Source organism: Apteryx rowi, unplaced genomic scaffold (assembly GCF_003343035.1).
Source record: "Apteryx rowi isolate R43461 unplaced genomic scaffold, aptRow1 scaffold_0, whole genome shotgun sequence".
NCBI lineage: Eukaryota > Metazoa > Chordata > Aves > Apterygiformes > Apterygidae > Apteryx > Apteryx rowi.
The window spans coordinates 12,649,702-12,665,758 of record NW_020447195.1 but is presented as its reverse complement, the minus strand read 5'-3'; the positions used below and the strand labels follow the sequence as shown (position 1 = coordinate 12,665,758).

The 16,057-nt window shown below is 38.9% G+C and overlaps 1 protein-coding gene across 1 annotated transcript; it reads left to right on the top strand.

Annotated features, from left to right (window-relative positions):
- The first annotated feature begins 3,576 nt into the window (after positions 1 to 3,576).
- Positions 3,577 to 15,203, top strand: LOC112961694 (protein-glutamine gamma-glutamyltransferase 6-like). The gene is given in 13 exon segments (XM_026057111.1): positions 3,577 to 3,599; positions 3,917 to 4,170; positions 4,397 to 4,636; positions 6,561 to 6,679; positions 7,356 to 7,484; positions 7,651 to 7,831; positions 8,048 to 8,183; positions 9,831 to 9,934; positions 10,025 to 10,267; positions 11,056 to 11,373; positions 12,314 to 12,477; positions 13,262 to 13,386; positions 14,457 to 15,203. Coding segments are annotated over 13 exon segments (2,187 nt in total). The 3' UTR covers positions 14,608 to 15,203.
- Positions 15,204 to 16,057: the final 854 nt, after the last annotated feature.

Below are 16,057 nucleotides of genomic sequence, written 5' to 3'. Positions count from 1 at the left end.
CACAATAGAGGAAATGATTAAGGAGATGAGAGAAATAAAACAGTACATTTTCCTTGGAAAGACAGCAAACTGCACAGCAACTTCAAGGCTCTGGAACTAGGGAGAAGAGGGAATAAAATATCCTGAACAATTTTGGTGATGAGTGGGTGGAAACGAGCCAGGAAAAACACCTGTGACAATGTTAAGTCATTAGTCATATAGGAACCGCGACCGCTGCATTCCATAAGGATTACAAAAGAAGCTCCGGATGCTTTGGTGTGGTGAAGGTGCCGACCGGCAGGTGCCAGTTTGGGATGTAGGCCACTCTCCACAAGGTTCTGGTGGTTTGGTGAACACCATTGTGGGCGTGTCATACAAAGGTAAAAGAGGTGGTTGCAACCGAGGCAGAAAAAGTGTTCTGAGATTTAATTACTTACATGAGTAGCAAGGAAGAAGAAAGGATGGAAGAGTCATACTCCAGAGGGAGCAATGAGCAGTGTCTGAAGCAATCACTGTAAGTATTGAACACCTGAACTTCAGAACTGGTCGATGCGGTTTGTCACTAGGGCTGTGTGTGAAGATCAGGTAACATCAGAGGCTTGTGGCTCTTATGGTTTCCAAGGAATATGAATTAAGGGTAAGAGAAAAAGACCAACTAAAGGAACTACGAGCAGCAATCAAATCAGCTCAAGGAGACTCCTGGAACAAGTTTTGAGAGCCTGAACATCCTGGAAACTTCCAAGAAGAGGAAGGACCTCTGAATTATAATGTAAGTGGAGATACACAAGATCACATCAGATATAGTGCTGTCAAATGTGAAAGGTTTGAGTTTTTCTTTCAATACAGGGCTAGAGTGAATGTTGTATAAGTAAGTATTCTTTTAGTCTTCATGCTATCAAGACAATGTTTCAAATAATGATGTGAGAAGCCAATTTTTTGTAAGGTCTATTTTAGAGTTGCTACCTTAGAAACACCTGTTAAAGCTTAATTTCTGTTTCTTTTTCATTTTTGTTTTCTTTGTAACTTAAAATTCAGACTACTTTCTATAAGTCTTTACTGAGAGATAAAACATGATCAGCGGGACTCAGGAATCCGAAATAGAATTATTCCTCCCCACAAAAATGTCACTTTACTGCCTGCATACTTTGAAGTGAGGCTGGTGATAATAAAAAGTAATATATTGACAGTTGTGAAGATAGAAAGGCTTAGAGTCTGCACTGTTTTTCTTTTTTTTAATTACCCATGTTTAGTACTTTTTTTTTTTGAAAGAAAACTTTTGCTTAAATAGTCAGAGAATATGGAGCTGGCTAACAAAATAGGCAGTAGAAACTTGTTCCTAGTGGGACTTTAGCATTTCACATAAAACTCAGGTGGGTTTTAGAGATAATCTGAGACGTAAAAGTCTGGTCTGCAGTCCCGTCTCCTCTACATCTGGTATGTTGTGTTTTAAAAAAAAAAAAAAAAAAAAAGCCCATAGCTGTTAAACAAAACCATAAGTGACATTAACCAAGCTGGAAGTTAAGCAATAAGGAAGCGTCCCTTTTCCTTCATATGGCTTGTACCTCCCACCACACTCCCTGTTTCCTCATCCTTAAAGACAACTTATTCATGGCACACCTATTATTCTTTGTAGGAAGTTCTACTTGTCTTGGGATTCTAGAGAATGTATTTCCTCTGAGTAAATAATTTTGGTATCTCCTCCCATAATTACACCCACGCTGAGCAGGAACATTGGCATTAGACATACATCTATTATAGGAACTGGTTAATTCGTCCRACAAGTTTACAGGTATTAATAACAACTGCTAAATACCTCTCCCTTCTCCTGAATTTCAGTCAACAGCACAAATAGGTTCTCTTGTTTGTTTGTTTTTTTTTTTATGATTAACGTGAATTGGACATCCTTGAAGAACAAAGTAGAAGGTGTATGCCATTCACGTAAGCTGAGGGAATGGCAGGTGAGTTCTGTATGTCATTTGCTTCCCTTCAACGTGTTTTTTACTCAAGAAGTATTTCCTTAAGATACATGCCCTGTAGGTATCTGCATAGATTTCTTATCTGGAGGAAATTTTATATTGTAAACTGTTCTTGCACTTCACTTTTAACTGTTTATTGTTATTATCAGATCTATTTGAGAATAAGTTCTAAACTGAGCAAAAAAATTTCTGGGGGGAAAAAAAAAATCCCATTATTTCAAAGGCCTCACCCAGAACTCTATCTAGCCCCCTTGTTTTTTAAATGACCTTTCAGAGACATTTTGTACTTTTATTTTGTATCAACAAAATTAGTAAAATCCATCCTAATGGAGCTGGGAGCATGGAGCCTATAGACGGGAACTAGATTATACTCCAATGTTGTCCCACACTTTGTGTAGGTGTTTATAAATACATTCAAAGATGTGTTAAAACCCTGCTAAAGTAGAGTAGTAATGGCAGTGTCTCTGCTTTGTATCAGTAGAGATCATTATTTAAAAGGAAGAGGATTGGTGAACTTGGCAATTGGAAGGCAGGTTTATCTTTTGTTCAGCGATGAAAGAAACCTTTTGAACTCCATTTTGAAAATGTTACTTTGCTGGGGAAACAGCAGCCTAATGCAGTTCACTGTCATATTGTCCCAAAATTTCAGGCTAAAGGCTGTCTGTTTCAGCCCATTACTTCTTTGTAGTTATGGACTACAAAAAAAAATCTTACTTCTTCCTTACATTTAATTATGGCGCTGGACTTCCCCCACTCCCACAAGTTAGATTTTGCTTTTATTTCTTCTGCTAAGACTATATACAAATTGTAGTGCAATATGCAGCTATATTGTTTCAGTTCTGATTCAGTTTCTCACTGCTGTGTTATATGGTATGAGAGAGACTTGGAAGCTTGTTTGAAGATCCCTACCATAATAATGCATTGTGCTGTAGGCCTTAACCCATCCTTTCCATCCCACTCCTTTGCTGTTTTCCTTTCAGTTCCCTTTAATTGTTCTTGCTGGTCCTCCCTTCTCCCCCCAAAGAAAAAAATCTCACTACTTTTATTAATGCTAGTATCATAAATGCAATTAGGGAGAATCTTCACGAGGATACTTTTCCTGGAGCATAGGCCAAAACTTGCAACACTATGCTCCAACCATACTTTGTAGAGTATCATAGGCTATATATAAGCCTGAAGGACAGCACCTCTCGGAGCTCCCAAAGACAATACAACTCTGCACAAGTTTGAGCATGACAATAAAGCATGAGCAAGATAAGGGAAAACAATCTTGCAAGGAGAGCTGCATAAATACTCACTTGCCAAAAAGTTAGTATAGCATTTAAGATGCTGAGAGTCACTTTGTTGGTTTTAAACTACAGACCATGATAACTATATGTGCAAAGGAGGACCTTTGATATCAGAAAACCCCAAGCACACTGTAACTAAATCACCAGGAGTCCCTCTAGGACATTAGGGCAGTGCATACTAGCACACAAATCCCAGTGGTCAGTTTGTCACTTTGGGTGGAGCTAAATTCTGCCAGATGACTTTTTGTCAAAAACTCTGAATTATGTCCACAAATATCTTTTGTTCATTTTTATAAGTTTCTGACAATGCATCTTTCCCTACTCTAGGCTAGATGGAAGAAGCAGAATGTAAGCAGTAAAAGCAAAATATTCTAGTAGCTGTTTCCAGGATACTTATATATGTTGAAAATATATAGGGGCTACTAACTACTTAATTTGGTGCTGACTCTGAAATGACACTGATTTGCCCTGCTAAATTTTTTCTACATCCAATAATTAAAAAAAAAAAGTGTCCAGCATGGCATAGRAAGAGTACGAGTCTTTGGTGTATGAGACTCCTGCAACAAAACCTAAGCACAAGTTTTCTGTTACTGGCCACTAGACTTGATCAGTTTACTGAAKAATCTTCCCTTTAAGTTTAAGCTTCCTTCAGTAAGGGGTTTCTGCTTTTAGCAACCTCTTAATTCCACCTGACAACAAATGACTTCTTTCCRTGCTTGCCGCTTCTTAACGTCTTTTATCTTCTTTCATAGATCTGACACCAACACATATTAGCTGGCAACCATCAGCAAATGCAGGTGCACACCATACTGACAGATATGCCAGCACAGAATTGATTGTGAGGCGAGGACAAGCCTTCGCTATTAGCCTGTACTTCAACAGGCCACAGCAGACTGGGGAGAGCTTAGCATTTGTCACTGAAATAGGTAACACTCCCTTATCTTACTCCACACTCTCACAGAGCTGTACCTTTTATCCCTTGTAATTCTTCCCTTATTCTGTTTAGAAATGCAATCTTTTTTCATGTATTTCTAACCCATTTTCCCCAATGTCCTCTTTTCAAGTGCAAGATTCATATCAAAACTATGCTCTGGAACACAAAGAAATTACCCAAAGTAACATAAATATTGCTGCACCTCTTCTCTCTGGCAGGACCATCCCCCTCAGAATCTCATCATACAAAGGCTGTATTTAACCTCTCTGAGGTGGGGGCTAGTGGCTGGAGTGCTGTCCAGGAACCCAGTGAGTCTGGCTATACAAACTTCACGATATCCAGCCCAGCCAATGCTGTCATTGGACGATACAATCTCATTCTCCAGGTAACCTCTGGGAACAAGATCTTCTCCAGATTCCTGGGGCAGTTTGTGATGCTCTTTAACCCTTGGTGCCCAGGTAGGTACTGATACCCCTGCTCTTGAATGTAACTGACCTATTTGCTTTCATGTCTGCACAACAAACTTACTTCATCCAGCCTGCTCTCTTTGGGTTGTTGGGGCAGCGCTCTCGGCTCTCTGTTCATAGACCTGGTTTTACTACACTGAACGCCCCCCATCCCCCGCAGCTTTTTTCTAGTGAAATACACTATAGCACGTGACACCATAGACTCTTTCTTCAGGACTGAGCAGATCATTTTTTCATAGAAAGGGCTGGCAGACTTTGAAAAGTACATGTAATTTTCAGGACTTTAATTAAGCATGCAGTAACTTCCTTTACTTGCACCTAAATCAAAGCAAGACTGCTCTTGCAAATGTTGCCTGCAAGGATAAAGGCTCAAGTAACTTTCTAAAAACTGATAGAGGACTAGCAAGAAGAAAGATTGGCATTTCCCATATATTTCATCATGGGTTTATGTGGGACATCTCTACTGCTGCTTTTAATTTCTACAGCCTCAGCATATTGCAGAGGAAATACAAATTCCTAAACTCAGGTTTTGCAGATATACGATAGTCTAGGAACCCAGAATAGCCTTAAACTAAACCACTCTAGAGCTGAGGGATCTCTTAGTCACCTAAATGACTAAAAATCACAGAATCGCTGAGGTTGGAAGGGACCTCTGGAGATCATCTAGTCCAACCCCCCTGCTCAAGCAGGGTCACCTAGAGCACATTGCACAGGATTGCATCCAGGCGCGTTTTGAATATCTCCAGAGAAGGAGACTCCACCACCTGTCTGGGCAACCTGTTCCAGTGCTCTGTCACCCTCACAGTGAAAAAGTTTTTCCTCATGTTCAGATGGAAGCGTCTGTGTTTCAGTTTGTGCCCGTTGCCTCGCATCCTGTCGCTCGGCACCACGGAAAAGAGTCTGGTCCCATCCTCTCGACACCCTCCCTTCAGATACTTGTACACGTTGATAAGATCTCCTCTCAGCCTTCTCTTCTCCAGGCTAAACAGGCCAAGCTCTCTCAGCCTTTCCTCATAAGAGAGATGCTCCAGTCCCCTAAATCTTATGTAACACAAGAAAATAAAAGTAACCACAATCAGCCACTTTTTTGTGACTATATGTTAGTCAAGGGCCACTGATAGATATGTCAAGAGGAGAGATCAAAAAACCCTGCTAATTAGCTCATCCTGTCTGGGAAGACAGAATAACTACAGAATTATATTCCAGAGACTCTGACTGCCTCTACATAGACAGTCCTGAAGGAGTAACCTCTGAAGAACCTCCTGAAAGATCACTCGTTGCATAACTTTTAATAGCTGGAAACTGCACTACAGAGAGAAAAACTTGACAGTTCCTGAGCTGGAACAAATGAGTAAGAGTAGTATCATAAGACCAGGCAAATTGTTATCAGATGAAAACTGAAGAAGAGTGAACATTTCAATAGGCCATCCCAATAATATTTCTGATACCACTTCGGATCAGGCAAGTAGAGATCCTCAGTTTGGATTCTTCAAATGAGATGAACACTTGACTAGAAAAATAAAGAAACATACAGATGACATATTTCTCTTAGAATACCTTTTCTACTTCTAACTACTCTGATAAGGCAGAGAAATCCAGTGAGCTAGCTTGGGCTTTTCTTCATCTTCCCCACAAAATTACAACAAAGATGGGAGGACACTTAGGTAATATACAAAGGCTATACTAAAACTAGGGGAAATAGTCAAAGTAATATAACATAGATTTTTTTTTCCAGGCCGTATACAATAAAATGCATTTTCACTGAATTACACATGTCTAGGGAGCTACAACAATGAGATACAGTTTTCCAAATACCAGATCTACTTCCCCATTTTARGTCAACATACAAGTCTTTTTCAAAGGCTGTTGGTATCCTCAGGTTTAAGTTTAAAAGCACAACCAACTTTGTTTTCAGGTGATGATGTTTACATGGCTAATGAAAATGAGAGACAGGAATATGTTCTGAATGAAAATGGAATCATCTTTGTGGGCAATGCAAAGTACATTGAAGCAAGAGGATGGTACTATGGACAGGTAAGCTGTAAGGAATTCATTTGGACTCACACTGTCTCTGATTTCATCTTCTAATTATTTGTCTCTTTGATAGGTATTCCTACCTATATGAAAATCAGGCAAAGCAGGCTAGCCTTGATTGTGGTTTACTAACTATGTGCCTAGTAGGACTTTGGTGAGAGATGGTGTGGCACAGCACTGCAGTAAGGCCTGCAACTCTTATGTGCACCATGAGCTACAAGCACGAGTATGGGCCCGATTTGTGACCAGAGCATCCACAGTACACATGAAAATATATTCACTTGACTCTGCGTGTGTGTGCACGCGTATAACAAAGAAACAACAACAAAAAACACTATTTTTGTAACGCAGTTACAATGGGCCAAAACTGACACATGTATATTTCCAGTGACTCCAATAACTGCAATCAGAATAAACATGGCAGTTTTAGTTTTGCTGCAGTCATCATCTCTCTTGATGGCCAAAGGCATCCTCCCAGATTTCTGCTTTATTTTGCAACCCTGCTGTTGGCCAATATTGCAGCAGTGTGTGTTGTGCTCTCGATGTCTTTATGCCTCATTGTTCCTATCATCTTTGGGCTCAGAATTCTTAGAAAGGAGGAACCGCAGGAGAATCTCCTCCAATTCTGTCTGGGAAACTCTCTCTTTTCTTAAAAAATTCTCTTATCTGATCACAGTTTCAAGATCCTCTTCTAAACATCTGTCTCACCATGCTTGATCTGAGCCTGTATTATCGTCAGGACTCAGCCACTGATGTATCCCGAAGAGGAGATCCTAAATATGTGGGCAGAGTAATCAGCTCTATGGTAAGAAACGCACAATTTAATCTGAACTCCACATGGTTAAGCAGAAAGCATTAGTCACCACTGTGAGACTCAACCRCCTTTGCCTTAAGCAATATAACTCAGAAACTAGATATGATGCATTAGACGCAACTGATTTTGCCCATTCTGCCCACTGGCCTATTTTTAGATCAACGGAAATGATAATGATAACGGAGTTCTCCTGGGAAAGTGGCAAGGAAGTTTCCATTCTCATGAGAATCCATCCAGATGGGATGGCAGTGTGGTAATCCTTCAGAAGTGGCGTCAGGACAACTACAAGCCTGTTCAATATGGCCAATGCTGGGTTTTTGCAGGTGTGATGTGCACAGGTAAGTTTTAAGAATAAAGAATTATGGTGAAATGGAGGCATTTGTAACCTCTGTTTTTTTAATCAAAACCACAAAGCAATTAATTCTACAAGAGGAACAGTTCTTCAGAGACTGCAAATACTGAAGAACCACAAAATATTTGAGAAACAACATTAAATGTCTACATATTTTTAATTGCTGAGTTAGAGGGTTTCTCTTCTTTTTAATATATTTCAGTTCTGAGGTGTTTGGGGATTCCAACCCGTTTGATTTCAAATTTTAACTCTGCTCATGATGTGGATAGAAACCTGAGTATTGATAAATACTATGACAGCTCTGGAAAGAGTCTTAATATCGGCAAGGATTCCACATGGTAAATATATGTTTCCGCATCTCGCCATTACTTAGGGAGAGGATTTATGTAATTTTAAAACCATGAACATTGCTAGCACAAAAGCAACAGAGTGGACAGAACTTCATGCAGCTATCTAAATTAACAGAGCAGATACCAGTTTAGAAGGAAACCATATCTCGTGGTTTTAGATAAGTTACTTCAAAAAAAAAGCAAAATAAAAAACCCACAATTTTTTGCAATCCCTGACCTCAAACTAGTTACCACTTTCTTGAAAAGCTGTAAGTTTCTTTTGAAAATGTACCACTCCAATTCTCTCCTTTACTGACTCCTAACCAGTTTGTTCCTGATAACGCAGCTATGTAACTTCTGGGCTCTTAACTAGTTTGCTGCTGCAGTAGCTTCTTCTCATCATACATCCAAAGCCTCTGTTCCTCAGCTTGGCCTGCCATCCTTCCCAAGTAGATGGGAGCCTCCCAAGAAGTCTTCCAGCACTCATTTAGCTAGTCCTTCCCCTTGGGGGAACCGATTAAAAAGAAAACAGTCACAATATTCTCTAGACCCAATTATCGGTGTATTGTAGTTCAGTGCTGTAAAGTGCAAGTGATCCATGACCATGAATCAAGCCCCAAATGAGATTAGCCAGAGAAACATGATATTCCTTAAGTAATACCATTTTATTCTTTATTTACCCTCAAGTTTTAAACCTTTAAGCTGCAGCCACTTTTCAGGAAGTGAACTTACTAGGCCATATATCCAAGGGTATATAATAGAACTCAAAAGTCTTTTTGTGCAGCCTAGGCTTAGCCAATAGTTTTGTCTTTATTTAGTCTGCTTCCTTTCACTGAGTGTATGCAGTAGAAGGATGCGAGAATTTCTCTTCCCAACGTCCTTAAAAGGATTGGTTTCTGAACAAAATTCAACGGACAAAGCTTCTTTTCTGGGTCCTCCTGTAATCTATCTTCTACTAAGCTTTTGTGCTGTCCTTTCTTTTCAGAGCTTGTGGAACTCACTACCACTGGATGCTGTGAAAACAAAGCTATAAAGATGTTTTAAAAGCCACTAAAGACATTCCAAGGCGATCACTAATGAAYATAAAATATGGTGGTCTCCATGCAACCTTTAGTTCAGGAAGTCCCTAACTCTTTGACTGCTAGAAAACAGTAGAACATATCAGGGGAAGGGTCATTCTACTCATGTGCTGTTCTTAACTCTTTTCTAAACATCTCCTACTGCACACTACTATGGACAGACTATTGAATTTTATGAACACTTTTTTTCTGACCTATTACAGCTTTCTTTTCTTTTGTTTTTTTGTTTTTGTTTTTTTAAACTTAGCATTTCCCACTTTTGAAGGGTATTGAACCCAGTTTCCAAAAGTTGCCTATATCCAAGGCCTAGATCTTTCTCTTATGGTTCTGCTTGGTCCCAAAGCAAGCTGCTGACATCTGTTTTCTCTCTCTTTAAAACAACAACAACAACAACAACAACCAGGTCAACACCTCAACAGCAGGCAGTAAAGCTATCCTTTGAAAGGGGCAGTGAGTTGCTGTAACTAGACAGCTCATGTGACATCTTGGTGAATCTTTCAGAACACAATTCCCCACACCTTTCAAACTGGAAGTGTATATTCCTACACTTCCTAGACATTGTTATTTGCATCTCCAGGGATTATCATGTCTGGAATGAAAGCTGGTTCATTCGCCGAGACCTGGGAACATCATACAATGGATGGCAGGTTTTAGATGCAACTCCACAAGAACAAAGCAAAGGTAACAGTGCAAGTTCTTAATATGACTTAATAGTCTTTCTCCAAACTGATCATTACTAATATGGTTTCTGACATTTGTTTCATGTCCTAGGATTATTTCAGTGTGGCCCTGCATCTGTCATAGCCATCAAAGAAGGTGATGTAGACTTGGATTATGACACCTTATTTGTGTATACGGAGGTGAATGCTGATTGCAACAGATGGATTGTATACAATGATGGAACTAAGAAAAGAGTTTATTGTGATACTGAAATAATTGGCAGGTTTATCAGCACCAAAGCTGTGGGCAGCAATTCCCGTGTGGATGTCACTTACAATTATAAATATCCAGAAGGTAAAAAATATTTGTTATCACAAATTATCTCCTACTGAATTCTCAGCGCTAGGCAGCTAGGATGGTTAACCTGTTTTGCTTAGGCATCTCTGTGTTTCCTTTATAAAATATTTCCGCCAGTGTTCTCAGACTGTTTTCATAATACAAAGGGTATTCTATTTATGTTTTTGTGTAATTAATTTCTTATTAATTACACATTATACATTAATTTCTTAAATAAGACTCCTTATTAATACACAATAAAATACTTCACTCCCTCGCACAAAACTACAAAATAGCTACGAAATATTTTGTAGACTTGTTTTGTGTATACAGTTTTTACTACCAAAAGCAAACAGATTCTCAAGCTGCTATAGAAAGTCCTACTAGAGTCTTAAAACCGAGTCTCTCATGCATCATCAGCCATACACAGGACTGTAGTGTAGGAAGTTACAGATTAATAAATATTGGTTTTCTGTTCTCTCCCTCCCTCCAGCAGATAAACTGATCAAACCTCTAATCCAAAACCTTGAGCTCCACTGCTCTAACCCCAGATATCCATCTCCTTGGATATTAAATCCTAAACATTAATACAAATGCATATTTCATTTCAGTGACTTACTTTAACACAGTGCATTTATTACTGTAAAATGAAAAACCTAAATGGAGTCCTAGTGGAAAAATATGGGGAATGTTTTGGTAATGCATGTTTGAGTGATGCAGAGCTGGCACCCTGTAATGTTCTGATAGCCTTGACACAGAGAACTTGCAATGGCAATRAATTTTACTTGGTTCTGTCTTTCAACCAGGTTCTTCTGAGGAAAGACGAGTTTATAAAAAGGCCTGGGCTAAGATATTTGGACCAAACGTCCCAGAAAGACACAGAGAATCTCCAAGTGAAAGATCTTCAGAGACGATTAGAAACCCTGGGATCTCTGGGAAATTCAAGCTGGCTGAACCTCCAGTGTTTGGCAAAGATATTATCCTAATCTTAATTCTCAATAACCTATCTTTCGATCACAAGACAGTGAAGGTGGATATAAGCGCATCAACTATCCTGTATACGAGGCGAGCAGTGGCAGAGATCCTGCAGGCAACCACCTCTGTGGATCTTGGTTCTAAACAAGGTAATTCTTAATGTGCTTAAAGAGCCAATATAGCCCTCTTCTTGGCCATTAGAATCACCTGAGGGCAACTGGAAGGAAGAAACATCAATATCATATAGATATCACAGAATCACAGAATGATATATATACTTGTCCTATCTTTTAGCAGGAGTGTTTATTACTACGCTTTACCAGATTTTTTTTTTCTTCTTCTAAAAAGGCCACATCTGTATTATAGCACTAGAAGCAACATCATAGTTAGGTATGTGTCTGTGGTGAGTATTACATGTATAGGAACACATCTTACTCTTTGAACCAATAAGGAAGTCTAATACATGCTTTCTGAGATTTTACATGCAATATTGAAGAGTTTAATAGAAATTAACCAAGACAAAGGAAAAAGTTACAGTGAAACTCCATATGTCTCTCTTTTAAAGAGCCAAGGCTAATACAATTATTATAGAGATCTTTTTCATCCCCAGGGACTGAAAAAATACAGAGTTCTTTTTCCATACACAGCAGAAAGGTTGTAGGACTAAGAAAACAAGCAGCTGACCAGGTTGCTCGTAAAGGATCTCTGAATCTTGACCTAAACTTTCTTCTTGACTGAGGTAAAATAAATAGGATATATGGAGGGAATAGATAAAAGTGGTTATTCATCTAATTATAAGAAATACAAAGGGACAGAAATCCAATGAAATGCAAATGAGCAGATGTCCTCAGTTTCAGGCCAAAATCCTCCACTGAAAACTGTAAGGGTCAACTGAGTTTTTTAAAACAGAAAAGGACCACCAGCAGAGGGAAATACACAGCTGGTCTCACAAGGAAGAAATGTACACAAACCCTAGCTGTCCTATCTTCTGTTCTCTTCAATAATTTCAGAGATCCTCACAATAACTGCCTCACCTTTAGCATTYTTTATTGGAATCTAATGGTTTCTAAATATATGTCTGAATTCCAGGGAAACATATCCGGTTAAAGATCCCTTATTCTTATTACGGAAAATATCTGACTACTGACAAAAGGATCCAAGTTACTGCTTTGTGTGAAGTCATGAACATGCCTGGGGTAAAGCTGCTGGTAGAGAAGACAATCATGTTAGAGGACACAAACATTATCATCAAGGTAAACAGTTCTCTCACCGCTGTCCTGAACAGACAGTAATGAACTAAAGAGATTTCCTGGAGCTCAGAACACAAGATGAGAATTTGGGTATAAAAATGCATGAATGTCAGCTGCAGTTTTTCAGATTTCTGCCTCTTTAATTTAAGAAAGTAAGTTTCCTCAAAATGGGAATGCAAATGAGAGACCACTTTTGAACCTTAGCCTGAATCTGCCCTCCGGTCTTCAGAACAGTCTTCTTTCTTTCCCAGTCATGTGCCATTGCTTTGTGTTTACAGAAATGCCTATATTTTCATTCCATTTTTATTCTAGTTACCGGCAAGCATTTGAGTTGCCTTTGAATGACTTTGCTTTTTCCCAAAACTACAGACTTAAACCTTTAATTCCAATTTATATTAGGGTCAGTTTATGTTGTTTTAACACTTTAATCCTAATCAATAATGTGTCCAGGACTCTCCATATCACAGAAAAACAAACAAACAAAAACTCCACACGCAGCAAGCCAAAGATCAGACAGATTTAACAAAATATGTCTGTACAATCAGGGCTCTATTTCACTGAAACTATATATAAACGATTGTATACATCTCAACAGCACCACTTAACTGATCTAAATGCAGCTTCAAGCACTAGGAAAGACATAGCAACTGTGATTAAATTCCACTGTTCCYACCAATATCTCATTAATCCTCAAATATAAGTGATGATCTGCTTACAGTACCACTGAAATCTGACTCCAAAAAAGTCTAAAACAGTGAATGATCAGAAACGTGTCTTTGTCATTTAGATTCCTCAGCGAGTTGTAGTGAACAAAGCTGTTACTCTAGAGATCTCGTATGCTAATCCTCTCCCTGAACCCGTGGACAGCTGTGTACTGCTAGTGACTTTGATGAATCAACAGGTCAAGATACAGTAAGTGAAAGCTGTAGCATTTATTTAGTGCTTCTAACATGACCAATATCATGGTTAGTTTCTCAATAAGAAAAAAAAATCACAGTTAAATCAACTTTATCACAGAATATACGTGTTCTATTTATGAAAATGAAAGTGCCACCAAATACTGGGAAACGGTGATTTCTCAATCATGTATTACTTTTTTCCACCCAGGAACTTCTCTAAGAACTAAAAACTGCTAACATTCTTTCTTTCTGGAAAAGCAAATGGGCAAGTCAAATTCTTCTGCATCTTTGATATTTCTTCTACAGCTTGGCTTCACATTTCTACTTTTAAATACGATACCCTGATACTATAGAAATATGTCTGAGCTACAGTACACAAATAAGACACTGCCATAGCTTCCCTCCTTCCAGTCCAGACAAGGAGTTGCTCCATTCTCCTTTAAAGTAGGAAAAAAGCTGCCTTTTCAGAACAKAAGAGCAAAAAATTCTAATCCTTTTTCCCAGGATTCTGCTTCTTTATGRATTAACTCAGTGTTGAATATTTCGTAAAGCTTGTTTCATTATGAAACACCCTGACTTGCTGCAGCTCTGGAGGGTATGGAAATATTTGGACGTGGTAATTCATAAAAATATGGAAAACACTATTCCTGTGAGGGGCCCTAGAAAACATTTTCTCTGAATTACCAAGTCATGCCAAAAGAGAAACAAAACAAAGCACTTTGGTCATCAGAAAAATCAAGTTATTGCCAAAATGGACATAAGCCAAGCAGGCACTGGGCAAAGAACTGACCTTTATCATCAGAGTTCTCCTATTCTGAGTTTCTATGTTGACTATCTAACCTTGCACTCAACCCTAACACCAGGTAATACTCCTACCTTTCATTTTCTGTTGAAGAGTAAATGGATATTGTACTGTCTTTTCCTGTTTCTTAGTCTGCACAAAAGCCCAAACCTAAGTAATTCTCAGAAAACAAGGCTGGATGTCAAGTAACCCTTTGATGCCACAGCTGTCAGGTAGTTCTGTTTCTTTGGAGTCTCAAGGAAAGACAATGCAAGCCTGAATTAATTGATTTTTGTTTTCAGTCTGGCAGGACTGGCACCGAGGGAGAGATCAAGAATTTATTTTGAATTCACACCTCGCAGGACTGGGCCCTTACAGCTGCAAGTAGACTTCTCTTGTGACAAGTTTTCGCATGTTAAAGGATTYGTAACCATTGCAGTAGCACCTGCATAATGTGATGGAGTCAATTTCATCTCTCTGCATTAACATGACAAGACATTTTCCCCTGTATAGGGACAGTGATGACAGTGAGAAACTTTCCACAAAAATTGGCGACCTCTTACATTGCAATAGAACCAAGTCTCTTGCTTTCACAGTGCTTAATTATTAGTTTCTAATTGTATTTCTTTTTTGTCCTCTTGTCTAGAAAAATGAAGCCTCTTCTTTATAGAAATATTGATTCATTGTTTTAATTAAATCTACTCATTGTATTAAGCTCCAGGTTTTGATTTCTCCTTCAGATAATAGATAGAGTCTCTTTGTGATCTCATTCTAATTTGCCAGCAATAAATATAAACATTCAAATAACTGTTGTATTTTTGGTATGAATTGTATATTCCACGGAAATATTATGAGAAATCAGAAGACTGAGGAAACTCTTCCTGAATTTTATACTTTTCTTACTTTAAAAAAACCAAAAAACCCTCCATTGTTCATTTTATTTCTGTATTTTGTGACACCTATGGCTCTATGAATAGAAATAGTCATAAAAAGGCTGGACAAAAGTAATGTTTGCTACCCACAAAAGCAATATTTATGCAACCAGTGGGCACAGGCCTGTCACAGAAGTGACAACAAATGCACATATGCAAATCAGTAACTTAATTCCTGTGTAATTTGAAAGAGTCCCAAACAACATGAAGCATAGAAATCAGAGTCTTGCATTAATATGGAAGTCCAGCAACACAAGGTATCATTTTTTTGCCCGTTTTGAGTCCTGGTGACAAGGAACACATTTAACCTCCAACCTTCCAAACCTAACCCCTTCACGTGCAGCCCATACTCCAAACATCTACCACAGTGTTTGCACATAGATGCGTCTTCTGCGGCTTCCTGATCTCAACATTGTCAGATACCAGGTCACACCTAAAGTACACATGTAGCCTCAAGGCTACTCTATTACTGCAGGCAATGAAGCCTCTCCAGGGACAACAGGGAAAACTAATGAATGACTGGGCATAGTAACCACCTGGCCACACTACAGAATTAAGGTGTGAAGTAATAATAGTGTAGTAATGCCTTTGCCAGGCTTGAAGAATTAAGTTTCCTGTCCTACTTGAACAAGGTTTAAAGCAGAATTAATATGGCCAAAGCTCTGAACCTCAAAGCTGTCAAGAGTTCGATATGAACAGCTGCTGTCTGACAGATCATAATCCTGTAATTTCAGACAGTCTGAGGCATTCAGACATGACCGTCCCTCTCTCCCGCCTCTTATTCCTCAGTCACATTCTGTCAGAAGTTCAGAACAGTTTACAATCTCCTCTCAGGACAATTTGGCAGAGTATGTTTCTAGATAAGTCCTGATAAGATGAGGGAGGAGAGAGCATGAGAGATCTTAAAGAGTGGAGAAGAGAGCGTCTGTAATTGGAGTGGGCAGGACTCTCACCAGAAAAATAGCTCTGTA